We start from the raw sequence: 24,308 nt of genomic DNA on the forward strand, positions 1-24,308 counted from the left end.
TTGCGATGGTTTTGCGATCTTGATGGCTTTTCCTTGCGCGAGGGCGTTCTTGGGGGCGTAACTTGCGCTGCTGCAGGGTCGCTGCGCCACTCTCCGCCACGGCTGGTTTTGGAGGCGAGAATCCATGAATATGCTGTGCGTGGAAATTGATTTTATCGCACGCGGCTGGCGCAGACATTCGCACGGGCACGCTGTGCGCCAGCCGCATGTGACACTTTTTTTTGAGGAATTACATGAATCGGCCTGTAAATTGGAATTGGTGTGTGAGCGCAGGAGAGCAAGATAGACAGAATGGGCCCGATTCATGGAAGTGTTTTATAATGGCACAATCCCACAGGAAAAACGTTCTGTGAATCAGGCCCATTTATGTGTTACTCTGTCGTGACTAGTGGCAGAGTTTTAAAACGTAGGTGTGGTGTTAGATGTGTGTTAGATGTGCACCACTACAGAAGACATCACTTTTTTTTGCATTTTTTTTAAACGGACGCCGGTCTGATGATAGCGTTTATAAAGCAGAAGTTATTTCCGAGTACAGAGGAGATTGAGAAGAAAGTGATGAGAGGGCGGAAAGGAGAAATCAGGAGCGGGAAGTAGAGAACTCAATGGCATTTTATTTTATGTGACTTGCTTACTTAGCTCCGCCTAAGAGCAGAAGATGAAATGGAGGCAGCCTGGGCGAGGGAGAGGTGAAAGAAGGAGAAGGAGCAACGGCGAAAGCTCTACAGGGGTTTGGCGGGGGGGAATAGTGATGACTGGTTCTTAAAGTCTGTGGGGGCACCTGAGCGTCTGCTGGGAGATGTGTGAAGTTCTGTGGTTCTGTGTTGCAAGCCGGCGGGGGAGCGAAGAAGACAGCTGGCTCCCCAATGGTGTTCCATAAGGGTTGCAGTTTCTGGGATCCGTGGCACTTACGGTTTTGGAGTAGGGTGTTTGAAAGTGGAGGCCATGCACACTCTTTGGCCATGGTTGCTAAGAAGGGACTGCTAACCACCTGTGCCCACACACGGCTTTCCCAGGTCCCCAGGCCCGGTTCCTAACTGCAATCTGGATTCGAGACAGGTGAGCGGGTAAGGTTACTGGTGGGTGGGACCTTGATCATCTGCCACAGCCTTCCCCCTACTTGCTAACATGACCCATTCCAATCTGTAGGTGCTTGTCCAGTCCTGTTTTTTTGTTTGTTGCATACTGGGACTTGTAGTTCCTATTTCCTATTATAAAATTCGAAATACATTTCCTAGAATGCAAAGAAAAAACAGGACTGATAAGCACCTACCGGTTAAATGTGTCATGTTGGCAAGTATGATATAAGCTACCATACTGGAAGTATATTTTGTAATACGCTAGTCTCTGTTCATTGGCAAGACATTTCAGTGCTGTACAGCCATGCTGAAGGCCAGGGTCGAGCATGTCCCGCCTTCCACAGGCACCGAGTCCCTGACATATTGGTCCAGGATATGAGCATTTCTTTGATGCAGGAGAGCCTTTTCTGGGCAATGTACCTGCTTTCCTACGTTTGCTACAAGTGTGCTGTTTAAGATGGCAGCGACCCTTTAACGTCGCATCATTCCACGCCTCCCTTCCCCTCCAGGGTGGACTGGCCTACAGGGAACTCTGGAGCTTTCCCCGTGGGCCTCTGCATCATGGGTCTCTTTGGGGTGGTTACCCATTCACATTTTCTAACGGGAAAGGGGTTGTGGGGCTACCACTTCAAACTTAATGTGTCCCAACTCGTAAGAGACTGGGTAACGGGATAGAGCTGGCTTCACGCCTTCATGGTCGGCAGCGCCTCAAGAGACAGCAATGGGTGTCCAGCCAAGGAAGGCTACCCAGGTGGCTTAGGGTCTGTCTCACGACATGTGCCTGCCGGTGTCTGCCACCGTGAAACAAAAGCACCCATCACTCCCACCCAGAGTCTCCCTCCCTACAGGCAAAGGTCCTCTACATAGTGACATACTGGCCCTTTGATGTGGATGTCAGGTGCTGGGCGGCCCACCACAAAACGCACATGAATAAATAATAGAGTCTGGAGGTCATGCATTTTCTTCTCAATCTGGGCCTTGAGAACCTAATTAGTTATAATGCAATTGGTGTGGCTGTTAATAAGTATGGCCTGGCCCCTTAAGAAATGTCCTGCTCTGATAACTCCAACAGGAAGTCCCACCTTGAAACAGGAAGTCCCACCTTGAAACAGGAATTCTTGCATTCCCACGCATATCAAGAAGTCCCTGCATGAATGGAGGTTCTTGAGTACAGTCGCTCCACTAACAAAATGAAAGACCCCAGAAAATTAGGCAGGGTGGACAACTGTGACTAGAGTTATGTTTTTTGTTTAAATGATGCCTCTGCACTACTCCCATTGACAAAGAAACACAAGAGAGTGTTTTGAGACACATGCGCTGTGGTACTCACGGTCACGGTCCCCAACCCTGCACCTCCAAAACTAAAACCTTTATCTCTTTCTGATCCGCCAGAGTGCCTGGAGACCAAGATAATGGCAGGATAGCCTGGTATGAATCGCAGTGGCATAACATAACCCAAACCTCTAGGATTGCAGTAAACCACTCATCTCCCAGGGACAAGGTAAAGCTAAAGGCAGCTCCTGGGTATCCAGCATTAACCAGTGACTAGGAGCTACCATTGGGGAATAAGGAGCTAGTAGATCATGTTATGCAAATCTAACTTTCCCTTAAAATGCAAAATTATCATTGTTTTCATTTCTGATCTCTGATGCTTTAAATAGCCCACAGATGTGTCCTAAAGTTTATTTATAGATTGTCCCAAACACATAGTCAAATTCACATAGGTGTGTTTGTTCGGCATCAGTTGGCCTGGCGACCAGATAGCCCCTGGTAGATGTTGGTGTCAAGCTAACCAGGCTCTTCTAGGCTGCAAGCAGGAGCTCAATAGCTCCCAGCGCCCCTCAATTACGAACCCTGATCCCTTGTGGAATATTTAGGGGTAAAGGTCTTGCATATCTATAAAGCTTTTATTATATTATTATAATGTCATATGCCAACTTCAGTTTTATGAACATTTAAAAATTGAGCCGTGGCTGGGCGCTGTGGCGTGTGCCCGTCATCCCAGCTAATTGGGAGGCAGAGGCTGTCGGATCGCATGAGTCCAGGAGTTCTGGGCTGCTGTGTGCTACGTCGATCAGGTGTCCACACTAAATTTGGCATCGATATGGTGATCCTGTGGGAGCACAGAATAGCCAGGTTGTTTAAGGTGGGGTGAATCAGCCCAGATAGGAAACAGAGCAGGTCAAAACCCCTTTGCTGATCAGCAGTGGGTTTGCACCTGTGAATAGCCACTGTAAACCAGCCTGGGCAAGACAGTGAGACACAGCCTTTAAAACAATAAATAAATAAATAAATTGCGGCGTGATACAGCACATGGGTAACATGGTGACCATGAGCATTAGCGTAGCCACACTTGGCTACTTCCCCCAGTTGGGATTTGTGTCATTTGCTTACCCAGGTTTGTTCTAGAGTGCATTCAATTGAATTACTAGAAGCAACTGCAATCAGGAAGTTTCCAAATAGAACCCGCCCCACCAAAAAAAAAAAGTTCCACTCACTTTTGATCCCAAGTTGACTGAAGAGATGGTAGCCACGCTGCTGGCCACACTGAGACCACTCCTTGGACGTTCCAGTTCGGACATCTTGGCCGCCTGCCTGCAAAAGGAAAGAGTAGTGAGCGAAAGGACAGATGTGGCAGTGGATAAGTGTGGAACGTGGAGGTGGCAGGTGGGCAAGAATGGGATAGCAACGCAGGATATGAAACAAGATACACGCTTTGTTTGCAATCCCCCAAAGCACAGACACTCTTGGTCCGACTATGGTGGTTGCCCTTTTCAAACAATCACGCAATCCGAAGAATCTGGCGCCTCTCCAAATGTTTTGGAGTACAACTCCCATAATCCATCGTCACTGACTATACTGCAAGTGTTTTGGACTATGGCTCCCATGATCCCTCACCATTGACTATGCTGCCTAGTGCTGATGGGAGTTGTAGTTCAAAGCATCAGGTGAGCCAAAGGTTGTAGACCCCTCTGATATTGAATAGTATTTGTATTAATATGTGTTAAGGTATTTGACATAAACAGAGAGGGCTTAGGCAATCTACATCCCAGCACGAATTCAGAAAACAGAAGGACAAAGAGCACAAGGGACTAAAGAAAATACGCACAGCGCGCTAACAGCAGGAAATTCCTCTACTACGGGCAACAAAAAAGCACACGTTAAACCAATCGCAGAGCACATATGCAGAAAACAGACCGAGCACACGATACCAAAGCACAGTTGCAGCACAGTGCACCCTCCAAGAGAAAAAAAGTACACTTGCAGAATACACCAAGAACATACTTCTAGCAAAGACAAAAAGTGCACCTGGGTCAAAAACACAGAGCACAGTGCACAGTGCACACTCGAAGAGGCAGCGTGCATTTACAGAAAACCACCACCACGCACTTACAGCAAACACATCAAAAACACAGAGCACAGTGCACACTCGAAGAGATAGCGTGCATTTACAGAAAACAACCACCACGCATTTTCAGCAAACACATCAAAAACACATAGCACAATTACAGTGAGCCAACAGATCATTTGCCAAAAGAAGAGCCGTCTGCACATTAACAACTGTACGTTATAAAACGGGGCCTGGCACGAGCAGCCCACACTGTGGATTACAGAGCAGAACCCCAGAACACTGTGCTGTGAGTCATACACTGAGAGGCGTGCATTGCTCGGTGGCCCCAGAGATATCAGGCAAGGTGCCCAGCGCCGCCGATCCAATAGGCAGTCGCGTAATCGCAACACAAAGCAGGCTCTCCTTTCAAATCAGGGTGGGGTAGTGTTACAGCCGCCTGGTGGTGTGGGAAGGGGAACCTGGCCGTCCTCCACAAGTACACGGGCTCCAAGCCGGGAGGCTCGCCTGAAACTGGCAGCAGCATTTCTCGGCTGCCCAGGGAGTGGAAGCAAGGCCGGTGCAAGCACTAGGCAAACTAAGGGGGGTCCTAGAGCGTTGGCCAGCAGCCGATGCCGCCAGGGTGACCAGACGTCCTGGTTTTGTCCCCGCCCGAGTTTTCTATTATCCCCATTTATAAAAGAAATACAGATTTCTATAATCCTTTCATGCTTGCATCCCATGATGGGCTCGAACCCCCATTCGGTCAGGTGATAGACACATGCTTATGGTGCCATGGATACGGGCTGGGAAATTGATTATATGCAAGGCCTGTGATGCCAATAAGATTAAAGGCTCTTGTTTTTCACATGGTTATATTTACAGCTAAATCGGCACAGTTTATATAAAGAAGCAGTGCTTGAAATGGAAATTATTTATCATTTACTGAGCGCTCACAACACCAGCGACTGAGGATGGGTGCGGAGTCGGGGATGGAGGGTTTGGGGCAGGTGCAGGTTAGTCCTACTTTTAGGTTTGTGGTCGTCGCAGTTTTTTTTTTTATTTGGAAAATCTGGATACTCTATGCCAAACTGTACTTTTATCCCACTGTTATCATGGCGTACAAAATATATATGAACCTGTCCGAGCTAAAGTGGCTGCAAAATGCCCTCCTGCAGTTAGAAAACCAAAGTGCCCTACGCTCTAGGAGCCAGTAACTTGCCAGTGGAAGCAGGGCCTTGGCAGGGCAAGTCCACTCCCCCCAGAGAAGCCAGAGTCATGGCAGCTTCCCTCCTGGGACTTCTGGAGGCAGAGCATGGCACCGCACAAGGGGGGAGACCGGGACGCAGTGGAAGTCTCCGGAAAGTTCAGCAACGAGTAGATCGATGCCCTTTTTTCTCACAGTCCCAAAATAGGTCAACATACAGTGTGCCTGCAGCACATGTTCTCTTAAACATTTTAATTAGCACGAGCAATCATTTTTGAAGCAATGCTGGACAGGCTGCCTGCGGTAACTGACTAGACAATTGATCTGTTGCAGCTTGTCCATGCAACTTGGAAAACACTGCATGCACGCACAGACTTTACTTTGGGGACACACGCTACGTGCAAGTTGCAGTTCTTTGCATCTGGCGGAGTTCACAAAGGCAAGCATTATCTAGCATGTCCTGGAAAGTTAACAAAGAAAAGCGGCCCAATTGATTTCCAGATTCCTGTGCTAACTTCCAAAGCCATGCTGATGCAGTTGCCAGGGTTTGCCTTTGTGCGCAGTACATGTTCATCAAGTGCAGGGTAAACAGCGCAGATAAGCAGTCTGAGAACATGTGCATTCTCAGGGTACATGCATAGCGCCCAACCTATTGTTTTGCGAGGTTTGTCTGATGTTAAAATGCTGGTCTAACATTACACTTACAGTGAAAGGCCTTAAACTTACTTGAACCTTTTGGAAAGTGATTGTGCAATACTGGTAATTCGGTGACGTAAACGGGCCTTGCCCTCCAAAAGGAGATCACTTCCAAGCAGGGTGGGAGAAACCAATAGACAGTAGGGGAGACGCTCACCATAGGGAATGCCGAGGCACTCCACAGGGCCACGTATGCTCCACCCAGCCCTTTCACGTTGGGCAAAGACCATGGCCGCCTTTAGGGAGTGAGCACGCCAGCAAGAGTGAGGTGGGTGGGCCCTTCCACTCCCACACAAGTAGTAAGACCTACAGCGAGATCTTGGCGAGGCAAAGTGTAGAGGGCCGGCTGGTGCACCCCCTATAACCACCCCATTCCTTAGCCACCACATGGCCATGGGTAAGAGTTGACGTCATGTGAAAGCAAAGCTCTCCTATGCATGGGAGCGGGCAGGTTACATGAAGCCATTCTTTGGAACTCAAGCTTGCCCTGGCACTATCCATGCTGTGCCACTTGTGTCTGTGGGGGCAAGCGTGCCCTGGCTCTGACCACGCCGTGCCTACACCAGTTCAAGAGGCAAGCCTGCTGTAGCTATTATGAGGCAGACTAGTAAAGCTAGCCTTGTGTGTTGCAAGGCCTGCTTGGACCCCTGTGCAGTAGCTACTGCAGGTTACACCTACACCTCTATCTGGTTGTGAGGAAAGCTTGCGTTAGCATTTCCAGTTATCTTATGTCGACTTATACCGCGCACTGTCACCATCTGCATGGTCTCCAGGCAGGCGCCCACACGGCTCTGTAAGAAAGCGGGTGGGGTTGTTTAGTGAGGGAGGAGGGACAGGATAGAGGTTGTGCTCTTCCGTTGGTGCTTGCCGAACCAGGAGCAACTGGCGCCTGTGCATGTCAACTTTCTGAGTGTGCTTTGGGATGTGTGCTCTGGGGTTGTTGTGTCCGGAGGGGTACCGTCCAGTGTCTGGGTTGTTTGTGGCATTTAGTTCTTGTGGCAGATGTGTGGCTTGTAGGTTTGTGTGTAGTAAGGTAGCCCATATGGGCGTGTGTGACATGTGGGGGGGGGGGTATGCAGCAGAGGAGCGAGGAGCAGGGGCGGTTAGTAGTTAGAAGGGCAGCAAGATCCTAACAGTGGTAAACGTTGAAGGGCAGCAGGTTTTAAATGATGGCGAAATGCAAGTGGTAAACTTTCACAGGGGAGCTAGATTCAAAACAGTGGTAAACTTCAGGATGAGGCGGGTTTAAATCAATAGCCACTTCACAAGATTTGTTGTGATTAACCCTCCACTTGCCCATGCTGAACACTTTGTGAAAGGCTTTCTTTAGTCCCAACCATGCTGCGCATGTTTGAAAGGGAAGCTTCCAATGGAACTACCCATGCAATAACTGCTAGATAATGGCAGAAGCTTGCACTAGCCACTGCCAGGTTGTACTTGTTTGAGGGAAGCTTGCACTGGTCCTGTCCATGCTGTATCTGTTGTATTTATGTTAAAGGACATTTGTGCCGTGCACTATCACCACCCGGAGTGGTCCCCTGGCACTCTGGTGGATCTCAAACGGAGGGGAGAGGGGTGAGTTAGTAGGAGCAAGCTGGAAAAGTGCAAGAGAGCAGTGATGTGCTGTTGGCAGCTTCAGTTCGGTTAACACTGTTCGTTGTGCTTGGGTGTGCTTTTCGGTTGGTAGCCATCGTGTTCTGTTGTGTGAGGCTATGTTTGATTTGTTTTGTTGTTGCGGTGTAGTGAAGTATGTGCAGTTTGCTGCGCTTAAGATGTGTGGTTGTGTCCTGTTAGGATTTGAGAGTTGTATGCAGATTTGTAGTGGGTTGGTTATTGGAATTGCTATCTAGATGTGATGCATGCTAATTTCCAAATTCTTTCTAGATGTTGCGCATCAATATCTCCACATTTATGTCTGGGTTTGGCGCAAACTAACAGTCACATCCTGTCTAGATGTGACGCAAGCAAATAATCACAATCCTGTCTAGATGTGACGCAAACTAATATTACAATCCTGTCTCAATGTGATGCAAGATAATATTCACAATTCAAGCTGAATTTGGGATTGGCTAATATTCACAATCCTGTCTAGATGTGATGAAAGCTAATATTCACAATCTTGTCTAGATGTGACGCAAGCTAATATTCACAATACTGTCTAGATGTGACGCAAGCTAATATTCACAATACTGTCTAGATGTGACGCAGGCTAATATTGACAATTCCATCTGAATGTGGTATTGGCGAATATTCACAATCCTGTCTAGGTGTGACGCACGCTAATATTCACAATCCTATCTCGATGTGACGGGAGCTAATATTCACAATTCTATCTGAATGTGTGATTGACTAATATTCACAAGCCGGTCTAGATGTGATGCAAGCTAATATTCACAATCGTGTCTCGATGTGACGCAAGCTAATATTCACAATTCTATCTGAATGTGGGATTGGCTAATAGTCACAATCCTGTCTATATGTGATGCAAGTTATTATTCACAATCCTGTCTAGATATGAAGCAGGCTAATATTCACAATCCTGTGTAGATGTGATGCAAGCTAATTTTCACAATTCTATCTGAAAGTGGCACTGGCTAATGCTCACAGTTCTTTCGAGAACGGCCAGCAGTTAGGGTTCAGTTCATCTAGATGTGAGAGGTGGCTAGACAGTACCGTTTACAGCTTAGTGGATATATATGTGGTTAACAGTGGCCAAAAGGGATATAGTTATATCATGTAAGCTTCAAGCTAATAGGTGGTGGGGCAGATAGGTGAGAGAGAGGTCGGCCAGTTTAGTGGGACACAGTGATTGCTGTGCCTCCTGTCTCCACCACACCTACTTTGGCTGTCGCTGCTAGTTGACGGCTGCCTGCTTCCCCTGCTGATACCGACAGACACCTTCTGGAGCTGTTCCTGCAGGAGTTGTCCTTTGCCTCGGGGGCCTTCGCCGAGGGGCTGCCAAGCAGGAGGGCTGCCCTGGTCCGTACGTTGAAATAGGGCTGAATGCCCAATCAGCGGTCTCAGGGGGAGAGAGGGAGGCATCCAGTGGGAGGATGGTGAGGGAAGGGGGTTGCAAGGGGAGAGCATATGCTTTAGTGCCAAGGTTCTAACCCCTGTGAAATTTTAAAAAGCACATGGGGAACCAAAGAGGGGGGAGAGGGAGGCCCTGAACTTACTTCTGCCTCTGACCCAGAGCTAAAGAGGGTTCCGAGGCAGGGTGATTGTAGGCCAGTCCATGACACAAACCAGAGTGGGCTGTATGCCCAATCAGCGACCTCAGGGGGAGGCATCCATTGGGAGAATGGTGAAGGGAGGGGGCTGCAAGGGGAGAGCAGGTGCAGTAGATCTGAAGCTCTAAAGCCTGCGAAATTTTAAAAAGCATGTCAGGAAGCAAAGAGGGGGGTGAGGGAGGCCCTGAACTTACCTCTGCCTCGGACCCAAAGCTAAAGAGGGTTCTGATGCAGGGAGATGGTAGTCCAGTCAAAGACATGACCCGAAGTGGGCTATATGCCCAAACAGCAGTCGCAGGGGAGGGAGGCGTCCATTGGGAGGATTGGGATTGGAGGGGTCTGCAAGGGGAGAGAGCGCGCAGTAGCGCTGAGCCTCTAAACCCCACAAATTGTAAAAAGCACGTCTGGAAGCAGAGGGGGGGGGACCTGAGGGGTATATGTGCTGTTTGTGCCCATTCAGTAACTCTATGTACTGTTTTTGTGAGGAAAGCTCACCAGTGCTGCCGTGGATGAGACTGTTATGGCTGCCTGTGAGGGAAATTGCCACTGCTGCTATCCATGCAGTGCCTGTTTGGTGTGTGATCGCAGCTTGCATGGTTACTGCTTATGATGTCCAGTGTTTGATGGAAGCTGTTCTTTGTGTGAGGGTCACTTGCTCCAATATTCTCCATATTGTACCTTACCTGTATGTGTTGTCTTTCCCGTGTGTGAATAAAGTTTGCACTGTTTGTGCCAATGTTGCACCTGTTTAGTTAGTTAAGGAAGCGGTACGGCCCACATTCATGAAACTCAATTCAGGACTATGTGCAACAAACATAGTGGTACAGGGTTGTCCGGGTGGGGCTGAGCAGTTTGTAGGATGACATCATAAAGAAGATTGGGCCAGTCAAATGTGCTTAAAACTCACAGCTGCAAAGTACACTGAACGGTGTACAGGGGTGTCCGGGTGGGGCGGGGGTGAGGTTGAGCAGTTTATAGGATGACATCATAAAGAAGATTGCAGCTGTGAATTTTAAGCACATTTGACTGGCCCAAAGTACACTGAACGGTGCGAGCAGAAATCCTCGCACCGGCCCTGAGCGGAGGTCAGGGAATGCATTGGTAGGGCAGACAAAACCACAAACACTCGGTGATGCACGCAGTATAGAGCTGGGCACAAGTTCATGCCAGGGGTCCCAACTTTTAAACTTACCAGTGAGGTGCGCAGACAGCCTTATGAGGCAACCCTTCACCAAGGTGACGTCATGGAGTGGGTCATGATATAGTTGAATGGGACATTGCAGGAAGTGACATCACAGACCCATGTCTTTGGGTGATTCTGTGTCTTGGCCTCGTATTTTTTTTTATCAACATCAAGTGATGGGTGGACGGTCTTACATTAATCATAAACACCAGCCTTGCTTTTGTGGGTAATCCATTCTATTAACGCATGGAAAACATTGTTAGCATCCTATCAGCCAATCAGAATGTTTAGAATGTAGTCAATAACTACTGGTATTGACTGCATTCTGAACATTCTGTTTTCAGAACCCCAAAGGCAAACAACAATGCAATTTCTAGGCAAGATTTCGTTTCACAAAGACACTTCCTCTCCGGGAGGTCCATTTGTTGATGCAGTGTGCGTTTTAACTCTCGAAAGAGAAAGCTGCAACATTGGAAACTGCCTTCACCTTCTAGAGAAACCATTTACTCGTACATGACACCTCATGCATGCTCATGTTAAACACGCTCCAATTCAACCAAGCTGTAACTAAGATGCTTAAACTTTCAGACAACCATGTTATTTAAATACTACAAAGTAAAACCACATTCACTTCACTAACTCCGTTCTCTATTCACTTTACTCTTAAAGCACCATTTTTGTCACATGAGCACGAAAACCCCAAAACATGTATTGCCACTTCCACCATGTGACGACCCCTCTCCATCTATAAGGTTATATTGATAAAACACCCGTTATTGCAGAGCTAAGCAGCAGGAGAGTACACCGTACATATCACGCCATCAAAACATAGAATATCTATTGACAAATAACGTGTGGGTGGTCGGTAGCTTTCATACAAAATGCGGCTTCTGAACTCCACGGGTGGTCGAAAGGCAGGATACATTCCTAGCAGAGAGCTCAGAGAGAACGCTCACCTGCGGCGTGTTCCAGCACTCAGTACAGGCTATTCCTGGCACGCCGACTCAACCTTTTATCCTTCCTGACTCGAGAAGTTGCATACCATTGCATTGGGTAATAGTAAGACCTGTCGTTACAGCGCCGAGAAGGGGGCGGGGAGAATCGGGCCGGAAGCGCTATACTGAAAGCACTCCAGGCTGGATACAGAACACCTAAACCACAATACTGTCAAAAAGTGCAGTATTTTGCCATGCACAAAAAGGTAGAGCACAAATACATACGACAATCCATTCGTCCATAGCCAAGAATGAATGTAACTGCAGACAGGAAGCTCTGGGCTTGGCGCATCCAGTCTGCCTATCGGAAATTGCCAACTGCACCCTGGCAAATTTGGCACATCACCCACTGCAAGAAAGCCAAAAGTCGTGAAACTTGGAAGGCCTGTGGCAGAGGGGGCGGGGGTGACGTCATGCTGCAGCACACGATAACTGCCATGTGCACGCGTTCCAGCTTCTTAGAGTGTATCAGAGAGGAATGCATCCGATGTGGCGGGATTCTCAGTTTATTGCGACATGTGCCCACCACAGGGCCTGCAGCTGCGCACTTAAAGGGACCTGAAGCGGTTTCAGTAACCCCTGCCCCTGCCTGCCCTTCCCAGGGTCAGACGTCCATCAAGCAGGCTCTTTGCGCAGAACACACGTCCGTGACAAAGCACAGAGCAAACGCCCATGACACTGCGCACAGCGTGCATCCACGTACACAACGGGCATGCACTGCACTCTTCCTGTGCACAACACACGCCAATTACAGTCTCTTTACACAGCGCGCAGCTTCCACGACAATAAACAAGACAACATGTTAAAGCAAAACGGGGGGAAACGAGGTTCTGTTTTCCGTGTGTGTTTGGGAGGATGGAGTGTGTGTCTGCTTTTTTTCACAGTGTGCTTCTACGTCGTCACCAATCAGCCAGGAGCTAGGAAATCGAATCGAAGTGCAGCTCGGCCGCATCTTGTTTGCTCCCTCGCCCGCCTACGCAGACTCAAAAGCAAGCACTCATGGCCACATGGCTAGGAGAGCGGGGTGCGACAGCACTCACGGGCACGAGAGCGGTGCCTTTCCAACCTAGGCATGCAGAATGCAGACAATATGCACAGTTATACTTTCAAGAACCTCGCAATCTAGAGAGCTCCCCTTTAAGTTCTGGGGAGACATCATTGGTTCTAATATGGTAGCATAGGCACCCAGAGGTACGTAGCCAGTGTCTCCTTTAGAGTCATTGCGCAAACTGGCCGCAAGTGGGGACCCGGGGGGAACGCAAAGCGTTTCTCCCCGGGAGTTATTTTGACGCTGCACAGGCCAGCGAGGTGGCCATGTGCAGAGCATCTTTGGGGGTATTTAAGGGTCAGGGAAGGTTCTGGAAGCAGGCGACGGTTGGGGACTTTGGATTGACCCGCTCGCTCGCCCCCTTTTGTTGTTGGTTTCAGTTTTTTTTGGGGGGGGTTCCTTCCCTTAATTTTGTGGTCTTTGGGATCCATTTTCTTTTGAATTTTCTGGGGGACTTTTGGGTACCGTTTTCAGGTTGTATTGTTGGGTAGTTTTGTGTGACGGGTCGGGGCATTCGCGTTGTGGGATTTATATTATCTGTTGCCGATGTGGCAGGTCAGACTGGCTGCAGGTCATAGGAAAGAGGAGTTTGGTGTAGAGGGGAGTTTGGATGGGCCTGGGAAATTGTTGTGGTTGGCGGGGGCATGGCCCCTTTAGATGTGAGGGGAGGGAAGCACAATGGGGGAATGGCGCGGGAAAGGATGGGGGTGGTGCTGTTTGCACAAACGGGCTACCCCGGGGGAGCAGGTATTGAACCTGAAGGGGCATGGCCCCACGGGAAAAACGGGACGCCTTGAGAAGTGGTAAGGAGACTGTTGGGACCAAGGGATGTTTAGGGAGGAAGCTGATTTATTTATTTAATTATTTAATTGTTGGGAAAATTGAAGTTTTAATTGTTAATTGGTTTTTAAAATAGTTTGTTAGTTTCTAAGGCCAGGGAGCCAGGTAAGCAGTTATTTTGTAAGCTTTGACCTGTCACATTAAAGCAACCTTTTCCACTCTAACGAGTCTGGGGTTTTTGTGCAGTAAGTCAAAATGGCTGTCAGTTTAGTAAGAATGATCGGCCGTCCAGTGCCTATGGCAGGTCCTTTAGGCACTGGTCTGCCAGAAATGCTGACTGTTCCTCTCCAGGCCGCTCGGATTCGCCGGCCGAGCGTCCCCTGCGGCCATCTTCTTGCACGTCGACGGCCACAGGCTTCACCCAAAGCCCATGTGAACAAAGGGAGATGCCTGCTCACATCTAGCGGCTCGAGGCAATGGCCTACGTTGTGTGGGCTTTCGAATCCACAGTGTTTTTTTATTAACATTTTTATTGAACTATTTTCAATTCAGTACAAACAAAAAGGCCAGACAAAGAAAGAATGATAAAAAACTAACAAGTGACTACGTCTGGCCCAGAAACCTGCCCTAGATCTCTTATTTATTTATGCATTTTTAAAGCACTCACACAGCCCGCAGGCATCCAGGCGCTGTTACAGGAATTGTTTTTTAGTTGTGTAATTGTTTTTTTGTCTTAGTTGCATATTTATAACGCGCTTAAATACCCAGAGGTTTCTAAGCGGAGATCCGGGGATCGAACCTGCGTTGCTTCTTGTCGTCTTACTCTGCTGCCAGAGCTATCTTCCCGGGACAAATTTACAGAGCACCCTTTTTGTTTTGGTTGCCTGCACTGGGTGAGCATTGTGAAGTAGGCTGGTGGTTTTCAAATGCGTTAATGAGGAGCTCTGGGAGAGGGAGGGATGGGGATTTGTTTCACGGTGCACACACTGCCACAAGAAGACAACACCCAAGTGGGGATACCCGTCTCTGCAGTACAGGGGACGGGACACGAGCGGTCCTCCATCATGTGTGCATGCCAAAACTCAGGCTTCCAATGGGCAATTCCACTAGGTTGAGATGGGCACTTGCCACTGTCACCGTCTGCAGAGTGACACGCAAAGGTGAAAATCACCATCAAGGGGACGTGGACTTCAAGGAGTGATGGGTGCAAGTGGAGGGCACGTTATCCGTCTCTTTAGACCTCTGTGATGCTCCAGGGGAATCAAGTTTTTTAAATCAAGGCCTGAAGCAAAAGTTTTGAGAACTTGAATACAAGCAAAAAAAGACGCAAGAACATGATTTACATTTTAGGACGTATCTACGCGCTTTTAGTAGAACAGGCCAATCCAAGTCGATAATGAGCTATTTTAGAGTTGAAATGTAGGGTTTTCTTTAGGCATTACACACTACACACTGCAGGCGATTTTCCAGAATGATGTGGAAGTGGGAAGCAGGCAAGTGTGTGGAATAGTCCCGGGAGGACAACTTATGGTTTTTGGTAGACCTACCTGGGTGTAAAAAATCATGGCGTGCACAGACCTGCAGCAAAGACCTTGGTTTCATCTGCAATCCTGCAGGGTGAATGAATGGAAAGGCATTGGCGGTAGCATGCAGTAGGCGCCTGTAGGGTCCAGCGAGTGTGGCTGGATCCGCATAGCGAACATTGCTGTTGAGACAACCAACAGATTCAGGGTGTTGGATCAGTTGAAGATGACTAGCCTCTCTAGGAGTTTGCCTAGAAAGGGGGTAATGGAAACAGGGTGGTGGTTAGCTGGGCAGGATGGGTCGGCAGAGGAAATTTTGAGGATAAGATGCACAAGAAAGTGCTTGAGGGAAGGAGTCAGTGGCAAAGGAGTGATTACAGAAATCGGCCAAGGCAGGCGCAAGGGAGGCAATTTTGTCCTCGATGGTTCTGGAGGAGCAGGGGAGCACCAGTTTGGAGGAGACTTCCATAGAGGGGACTTGTCTAGAGAACTCATCCGGTGCTATGGGCAAGAAAGAGGAGAGTAGGAGGGAAGCGGCGAGGGGGTCCAAGGGAGGCCTGAGAGCAGGGGGAGGTAGGGAAGTAGAGGAGAGTGAGGACAGTATGTCCTGAGTTTTGGTTAAGAATTAGGAGGCCAATGAGGTACAGAGGGTCAGGGATGGCAGTGTAGAAGTGGAGACTGCAGTAGGATTGGCGAGTACCTTGCAGATTTTAAACAATTTGCCCATATTGTTAGGGTATGCAGTAATAAAATTGCGGCAAAAATGTCGCCTTTACAAAAAAATGCTGTGGTTTGACCCAGTAAAGGTGTACCTCATTATACCATTTAAGGGGAGCAGGTGTTGCGTGGGTGTCCCCCGGTCCTCTTAAATGGAATAATGGGTCTGGGGGCTGCGGGGTGTCCCAGGCATCCTTTACATGGATTGCGGCGGCAAAACCACTGCCCTTTTGCCCCGAATGTTTGTGTAAACGGCTATTTTTGCCACGATTCTAATACATGGAACCGTTGTTAGTGGTCCCAGAGATGCGGGCATGTATATGGGCCCTCTTCTTCGAGTGGCTGGAGTCTCTGGAATGCCTCTGGAGCAGGCAGCAGGCCAGTCTGTCAGAGGATGTGCCTGATGCCTGCCAACTCTGCTCAGTAACTCTGCACTTTTGTTTCAGAGAGGCTAGGTCAGCGTCATACCAGGTGTTGTGCTTGGAGGCAGGCTTCAGGCAGATCCTAGGATGTAGTCGGGTCTATTTACAGCTGGATCTTGTGACACACTTCCTGAAATGACTGCTGTGGCTGTAAGGGGTAACAAGAAAAGGAAAGTGGGAGCAGGGGTTGCAAGGGATGCAGGAGCTTCGAGTCAACTACCACTACCAGAGGATGGGTGCAGATCGTCAAGATTCTCTTGATCAGGGAAAGTATATTTGGCCAAGATAGGAGATTCCTGCTTTATTGGTAAAAATGCTTGTATTTGCCCCCTGTAGTTATTACCTGCTCTATCCCAAATTATCAACTTTTTCAATTATTGCACCATTCCAAATTATCAACTTTTTCAATACAAGTCAATGAACAAATATTCTACCCCTTTTTTTCTTGAAAATGTACTCTTTGGTATTGCTAATTGTTGCACTTACGTATGCGCTCCTCTGGCGCAACGCCTCTGCTATCAATCAAAAAGCAGATCCAGTGGGCTCTCAAACTTCAACAGGAGCGCTCTCCTGCTATCCTGAGCTAGTCACTGCCCACCGGGTGCCCGGCTGCTGCGTCCATTATGCTGCCAGGAGGGCATAGCATGCCTTCCTCCACAGGCACAGAGAGGGGAGACACAGCTGATCACAAGCATTATGGCAAGTGGGCACTTTCTTGAACAGTGTCAGCATTCCGAGATATTTTTATTTATTTATTTGTAATGCGCCGGCAGCCTGCAGGCTTCAGGGCGCAGTGACATGCACACGCTCAGACAAACACAGAAAACAAGACAGTCTGGCGTAAGAAAATAAGTACTACGCTATTATTTGGATCACTGGAAGAGTAAGGTTTTCAGTGATTTCTGGAATGATTTTACGTCAGACTCTAGTCTAAGTGCAGGCGGCAATGCTTTCCAGAAAGACGCCGTGTTTGCAGGGAACGATCTTCCTAGGCCTTTTGTGCATTTGAAACTTGGACCCAGCACTTGCCCTTGGTTGGAGAAGCGAATGGTTCTGAAAGGAAAATAACGCGTGTCAATGGTTTGAGGTAGTCGGGGGCTGTTCAACAGAGGCAGCGATAGACCATGGGGCCCATTTTGAACTGTATGCGTTCCTGTATCGGCAACCAGTGGAGGTCCCTTCTATGGTCCGAGATGTGGGTTCTTCTAGTGAAATTGTTGACAATACGTACGGCATCATTCTGAATTATGTGACACTTATGATATGATGACCCATAGCAACCTTGGGTACGAAAGTGCAAGCCTTAGCCTGGAAAGTGCAGGTGGGGTCACTTGCCAGGGTACATCAGCACCACGTAACCCAGAAAGGGCTGTGGAGGGCTCCCCATGCCGCTGTATTCCTTCTCAATACACATACGCATGCTTCCTGGGTAAGGGGTGCCTTCTTGGCGGCCTAGAATTAGTGCGGGTGGCGAGCGGATTCACCAGACAAACAGAATTGGAGAAGTCTGCCCATGATTTGTTTGACCAAGTAGAGTGGAATTCCTGGGGAATCTGTTGCTGGGGGCAGAACCCGCCAACCACTTCAGCCAGTCAAATCTCACAGCACGGTCTGGACTCAAAATTGGCCAAAATTTTGCTGCGTCCGACGAGTTGATGAAATTAGGAAATATTTTTGTATGCCCAACGATGCTGTGGACGGGCCAACAACGCCAGGGGTGAAATGGCACAGGAAGTGAACGTTTCTACCAACCCACAATTCCTTTTGACGCAGAAAATAAATCGGAAATTTCGACCAAACCTATGATTTGGCAGGAATCTGAAGACGAGAGCAAGGAGAAAACACAAGCGCATAGCCTGCCCTTTAATTTCTGGCCATAGGCTCTCCCTTATGCCAAACATCCCTCTTATCCACCCCAACTGCTGCTCCATCGACGCTGTGCACATACGGCAGATAGGAGAAAGCCACATGATACTGTGGCAAGATGGAGGCCGAAGGAAGGCATAGAGGAGTCTAATCGCATTGCAATAAGACTCGCACGCCAGCCGAGGGCGCTGTGCCCAGCAGTATTTAAATATGCACCCACTGTGGGGCCATTTTTTAAAGATTGGTGGACAGACCTGTAGGCACGCAGTGATTTCTGCTCCAGCATTCTAGAACCTCTGGAGACCTGTTGGGCTGCACCAGTGTCAGAGGCAGACTTGACTTGAGGTGGCCAAACACACAACCAGCACTCTTTTGCCGACTCCATTCCCCAAGCAAGACGTATACTTCAACTGAAAGACAGGCCGGGACTGTTGGTGGCCTGGATTACCGGGACCACACTCGCTCTGCAGTCATGCAGATGGGCGGACCGTAGGGGGCACCATGCGGCCTCCACAGCACCAGAGCCACGTTCCACATCGCAGCCTGGGTCGCACCAGTCCCTATGATCACACAGCCAATACCTTCAAGTGGGACAGTGTTGCCCAGCAGGGGCACCGTCCACATGCAGGGCCTCACCAGTGGGCCTGCTGCATGCGGCGTGCCACCAGCATGGTGCAGTCAATAACACGCCGGAGTCAGTTCTTTGTTAGACTGACGAGCCGGAAACGGCTCATCCCATTTATTGAGTTGGTCACATAGCTGCTACCATGTGACCCATTACACAAGTCCTGGGAGCTACCATGCTCCCAGGGGGGGTGGCATATAACAGGGACCGTGGCAAGATAGGACTGGCATGCCACGCACTCTTTATTACTTGATGACGAGGGCCCTCCGATGTAAACCCTTCAGCTGTGTGTGTCTATTGTTTATCCCTGTCAGGGATGTAACATTCAATGTAGAACCGCAGGAAGACCTGCCACTGACCCTTCCCCATCCCTGCCAGCCTTTTGGTGGAACCAGCCTGCACGGCAGTGCCACCATTTTCCTCCTGCCTTGTTGGGGTCTAGCAGTGAAATTGCAGATTCCAGCGACACCTTCTCCAACAGAGCTCGTGCTGAGCCGAGGTGGTGCCGCAGACCCCTCCACCGCAGCCCCGGCTCTTCTCTGCAGCCAGCCAGGCTTTCTTGTTTTTCAAATCTGACATTCAACATTTCATCTCGGGTTAGGAAAACAAAAGGCGATCAGCACCATATGTGCCTGGCGGCAGGGACCCCCCCCCCTCCAGAGCAGGGGGATAATACATGCTTAATCTGCCTCCACATACTCCTTTCCCAGAAGCCAGTTATGTCAGCAAGGTGGGGTCGGATGGAGTGGGTGGCGGAGAGTGTGAAGGCCCAGTGGGAAGAGCCGTCCTGGTGCTGCTGGTCTCGGTATTTTTGTGTGTGTGGTGGGGGGGTAGGAGGGGGATCATGTTCTCATCTCAAACGTAGAGACATAGATGATCTTTGGGGTGTCACCCGGGGTGGCCAATCAGATTCCAGGGGTAGCACGTGCCGCCCCAGGCCACGTCCATGATGGAGTCACTGCCCCTCAAGGGGTCTCTGGAAGCCTGCCATGCAGCCGAGCTTGCCCAGCCCTCCATGGAGGCACTTCCTGGAGATGTCATTGTATTAGAGGCCAGTTCAGCCCTGGGTGTAATAGGGCAACACTAGTGATGGGGCACACTGTTTTGTCTAGGCTTGACCTTGGCCGCTGACCTTTCTGAAGCGCTTCATTTTTTTAGTCTCCTACGCCGAGGGAGGCACTTTAACACTACTACCATGGCAATTCGGCGTAGTATCAAATCCGAACAACGTAACATAACATAGAAAAAGAGATGTTCCACTAAGACCGATTTGGAGAGTGAAGATTGGCTGCCCCGGCTCTAGTCCTTTGCCAAGCTCACACCAGTGTAGGGGAGAAGGATGCTTTGAGTTGCCCGATAAAAACTACAAACCCATCGATTCAATCTGGACTTCCAATCACCTCTAACTCGGATCCTTTTTTTTTTTAAGGCAGTTACTGTAGTCCTTTGTCCGCCATTACCACCTACCATCGACCGCTCCCTACAGTATATGCCCTCTCCCTTACAGGGCCATCTCCCCTACTCGAACACAGGCAAAATGTGTCAAGAGCTCCATTCAATGGATGATCAATGGGAGAGCAGTCTTGGCAAGCTCGGATCATGGTGATTTGACAGTCATTGTTCTGCAGCCACAATTTGCTAGGCCGGTGGAGGGCGGGGAGTTTTGGGGGGGTGAAGGGGGTTGCACTTCCAGCGTATTTGCATCTTTGCCCTGGCGTAGCTTGCTCCCATATTACATGCAATGTTATGTCGCTATTTTGTATAGTTGTGTTTTTGTGTAGCGCAACGTCTGCCCTATTCATGTTCTCTTGGCGCTTTCTGGCCTGCAGGTGAATGGTTCGAGTTTGGTTAGTAGGAGCAGAGGGAAAAGTGCAAGATTGCTTTGCTGCCGTTTAGATGCCCGCTGTCCTGTGTGCGGGGCAAGCTGCGTCCAGGTGTTTTTTTGGTGCATTGTTCCACTGGGGCATGGTTTGGGTGTCCCCTGAGGTTTACAGTCGTGTTGGGGTCGGTGTCTGTCCGTTTGTGCATGTCGGGCCTTTGCTTTGTGGTGGCTATGCTCACTGTGTCAGTGTTAAGCGGAGCGGCGAGTTGTGATGTCAGTTGTGGCGGGAGACTGAACAGGTTAGCAGGGTGCAGTGTGGTTAACAGACAATCAACACCACAGTGCACTTCAACAGGGGCAAGTAATGCAGCGCACACAGGGGGAGCCGCTATCACAACACCAACAGCCGCGAGTCAGTATCGCAGTGCGAGCAGCAGTTCACGTTACCAAGGAGCAAAATACCCCAATGGATGTTATCAAGGCGCAGTTATCATAGTGCAAGGTGTAGGTATATGTGTATATATACGGATCACCTTGAGGACGTATTCACGCCACCATCCCACTCACACAGGGCCCCATGCAGAGCCCAGCTGTCTAGGACACACGTCCAACACCTTCCCCCACGACCCCACCAGGGGCCTCCATTCTCTAACAATAGCCTTGATAAAGACCCACGGGTCGAAACACATGTCAGCTGACCACTGATGGGACTACGAACCCACACACTAAACAGATTGATGAATAAAATCAATTGGAATGATCACTAAACCAGAAAATGTGTGGAGAATCCAGGATATTTCCAGATCATAGGTATATGTGTAGGTGAACCGGAGCGAGGGGATCGAGGAACGACGATCTGATCCCTATCCAGGGGCCAAGAGGGAGGGCAAAGCAGGGGGCAGGCAACCTGGTAAACTGGCCAATAGGGCTCACCCTGCCCCAAGGGACCATGGGATATAGAGTGGGTGGGTCATGTGACCCTCCAGATGGGCAGGAGGTTCTTGAAGGAGCTTGGGGGCGTGGGGATTTCATGGACGAGCAGGCTGCTGGATGCAGGAGAGGCAGCACGTGGAGAAAAGCTTCCATTCCAGGGAGTCCAGTAGGTTGAGCCGATGCATGCAGTTGGGGTTAGGGAGGCGGCGTCACGTGACCCTCGTGGCTATCCCCAGCATTTCACCCGTTATACCCAGGCAGCCCCCGATTCCATGCACTGAGAGGTCACCCGCACATATGCAAGAGTTAGTCGCCTGCAAAAAGGACGAAACTTCAGAGTCTGATCACAGCTTCTGCAAAGAGGTGCACATCTGCTCTGGAGCCGGCTAAAGAGTAGCTGAGGCCCGGGGAAGGTTGAAAGGACAGGACCGAGATGAAATGCGGCCACGGATCAAAGCAAGAGAGCATGAGGGGAGGGGGGAGCTTTAAACAAGAATCCTGCACCATATCCTGCACCATCACCTCGTCACTTTATGGCTCGGAATCGGAGATGGAGCAAAAGAAGATGAACGAAAACTTCGGACTGCACCACAGCAACTGTCTTGAGCCGTAGTGAGGAGTTCCCCTTTGTGCCCAAGGGGCAGGGATCCAGTATCTGAAGTGGGGCTACCGAAACTGCCGTCATCTTAAAAAGACACATTCTGCTTCAGGCCACCAAGGTCAGCGAAGTTGAACCCACGTGTACTCACAATGCCACTCATCAAGGTGGCGCCCAGCAGCGCTGCACCCAGCTTCAAGTTCGCAGCATTGAGCAATGGGACACACCCTCAGGGCCTGGGTCGAGGGCAGTGAATTATACTCCCATTAAAATATGACAGTTGGGGGAATTGTGCTTCGACTTGCAGCCTGACCAGAACTATGGAAGGCCAGGTCTTAAAGAACAGCTGCACTCGGGGGCACTGCAAGAGCATTCCAGAAGTGGAGGGCCCCCAGTACAAGAAGAACTTGTTTTTGGGAACAGGGAGGATTAACTCAGGGCATGGTGGGAAACTGAGGATCAGCTGAGCTGTGTGCTATTATTAGCGTGCATAGGACTCTTTCTTCCCAGCTGTGTGCCGACACCTGTCAGTCGCTCAAACACACAGTGCAATGTACACCACTTTACTGCAAAACATTTAGACTCGCCTCTCCCGCCCCTTTCAGGTCTTAATCACCTCTTGACCCCAGGACGATTGAACAGTTGATCCGCGGTTTTTAAAACACAGGAACCGGAAGGGGCGGGGCTGTGCTGGGCAATGGCTCAAAGAGTGCACACTCTCCAGGTAAATGAATGGGGCACCTTAGAGGTGAAGCTGCCAGATGACAGCCAAAAGATGCCAAGGGTGAAGAAGCCAGGTTGCCTCAGGATGTGCTGCTTCCGGTAAGCGGTAATGTTAGAAGCGCAAGCGCGCTGTAGCGGTAGGCCATGACTGGCTGGCTGGCTACGTCTTCCGCATTCACTTCGCCATACATTCACTCTGTCGCATTGCCTCTTCAGACCTTCCATCTTTCACTTTTAACATTCACTTCGGCCTTACAGGGGGCGACCCCCGTAATCCCCTTCTTTTCTAACCCCTATTCTTCCTCCTTTTGATCCTGAACCTAGCCTTGCAGCGAACCTTACCATGCCCATTGCCACCTTGACAATGTGAAGATGCAGGCGAAGTAAAGGCAAGAAGAAGTGAGCGCCTGGATGTCTCTGGGCTGCTAGTGCGCTTTACAAATTTAAAAAATAAAAATTAAAAAAAATAAAAGTAAACGCAATAAGGCGTAAATGTCTGGCAAAGTGACTGTAGAAGAAATATGCGTTGAAGAAGTTTTTTTAGGCAATGTAAAGGGGGATAACGGGGATTTCAGGCATGGGTAGAACATGCCTTCTCCGCAGCACCCGCGTACCTTGTCGCCTTGTTGGTGAGCAGCCTTTTTGCCACTAGTCGGGGGTGGTATAAGGGAACAAATATAGATTTTTAGGGTGGTGGGAGGGGTGGGAGGCTTGGGGTGACATGGAAGGGGGGTGTCAAGGCCTGTGCCATAAAGAAACGAACAAACAATGCTGTGAAACGGCCACCGAGACGAGATGTCCCGGTTCCTTCCCGGCAGCCGGGAAAGCAAGGTCCTGGAAGGAGCACAGGGGAAGAAGGCTCAATGGCCTACTGTGGTTTTTGCCAGCCAGTGCCCGATGTAATGGACTCTTCCCCAACTCCTCCTGCCTTTCAGGCTCCATTCTCCTGTTGGACCGCCTACCTCTTAGCGGAGGCCAACAAGTTAAACAAGGGAGTTCAAGCACAGAGCAAGCGCTGAACCGGTCCAGGCCCTAGGCCACACCTTTACGCGTGTTTGCTTACATGCTGCTGTAGGCATGGGTATGGCAGGCCAAACGCTAAGCCCTTCACAAAGCGCACCACAGCAGGAGCACGAAGCAGAAACCTAGCAGCCGCGCAGGGCGGTCCATGTTCGAACCAGATGTGTCAAACACAACCAAAAAATTTCATGTGGCGGAAGAGAAGGGGGAGGTAGAAGGGACAGCATTTAAAAATAAATGCAAAATATCCACGAAATGCAAAGTTCAGTCCAAACCCCAGCAAAGGGGCAGAGGAAATGGAATCGACTGTAGAGCAGATCTGTGTGGATTTCGACCAACCTCTGCAGTGGATTCGTATTGTGAAATACATTGACATGGTTGGCCTGATGTCTTTCTACTATGTCTATGCTTAAAGTAATAGTGGGCATAGCCTAGCTTGAACATGTGTTTGCCTGGACGTAACATGACCATACTTTTATGTGAGCAAATGCTATTATGTTTGAGGCAAATCTATCA

General features: G+C 49.5%; 1 protein-coding gene across 2 annotated transcripts in view; it reads right to left on the minus strand.

Annotated features, from left to right (window-relative positions):
* LOC138526394 (pleckstrin homology domain-containing family A member 4-like) overlaps positions 1–24,308 on the minus strand; it is a 291,575-nt gene that overhangs the window by 163,291 nt on the left and 103,976 nt on the right. For both annotated transcript variants that reach the window (XM_069637101.1, XM_069637089.1), the window contains exon 2: positions 3,575–3,671. In XM_069637101.1, the coding sequence (XP_069493202.1) occupies positions 3,575–3,658 (84 nt within the window). In that variant the 5' untranslated portion in view covers positions 3,659–3,671. The remainder of the gene's footprint in view (positions 1–3,574; positions 3,672–24,308) is intronic.

The sequence above is a fragment of the Ambystoma mexicanum genome, chromosome 1q, assembly GCF_040938575.1.
Source record: "Ambystoma mexicanum isolate Mex_15411 chromosome 1q, UKY_AmexF1_1, whole genome shotgun sequence".
NCBI classification, from domain to species: domain Eukaryota; kingdom Metazoa; phylum Chordata; class Amphibia; order Caudata; family Ambystomatidae; genus Ambystoma; species Ambystoma mexicanum.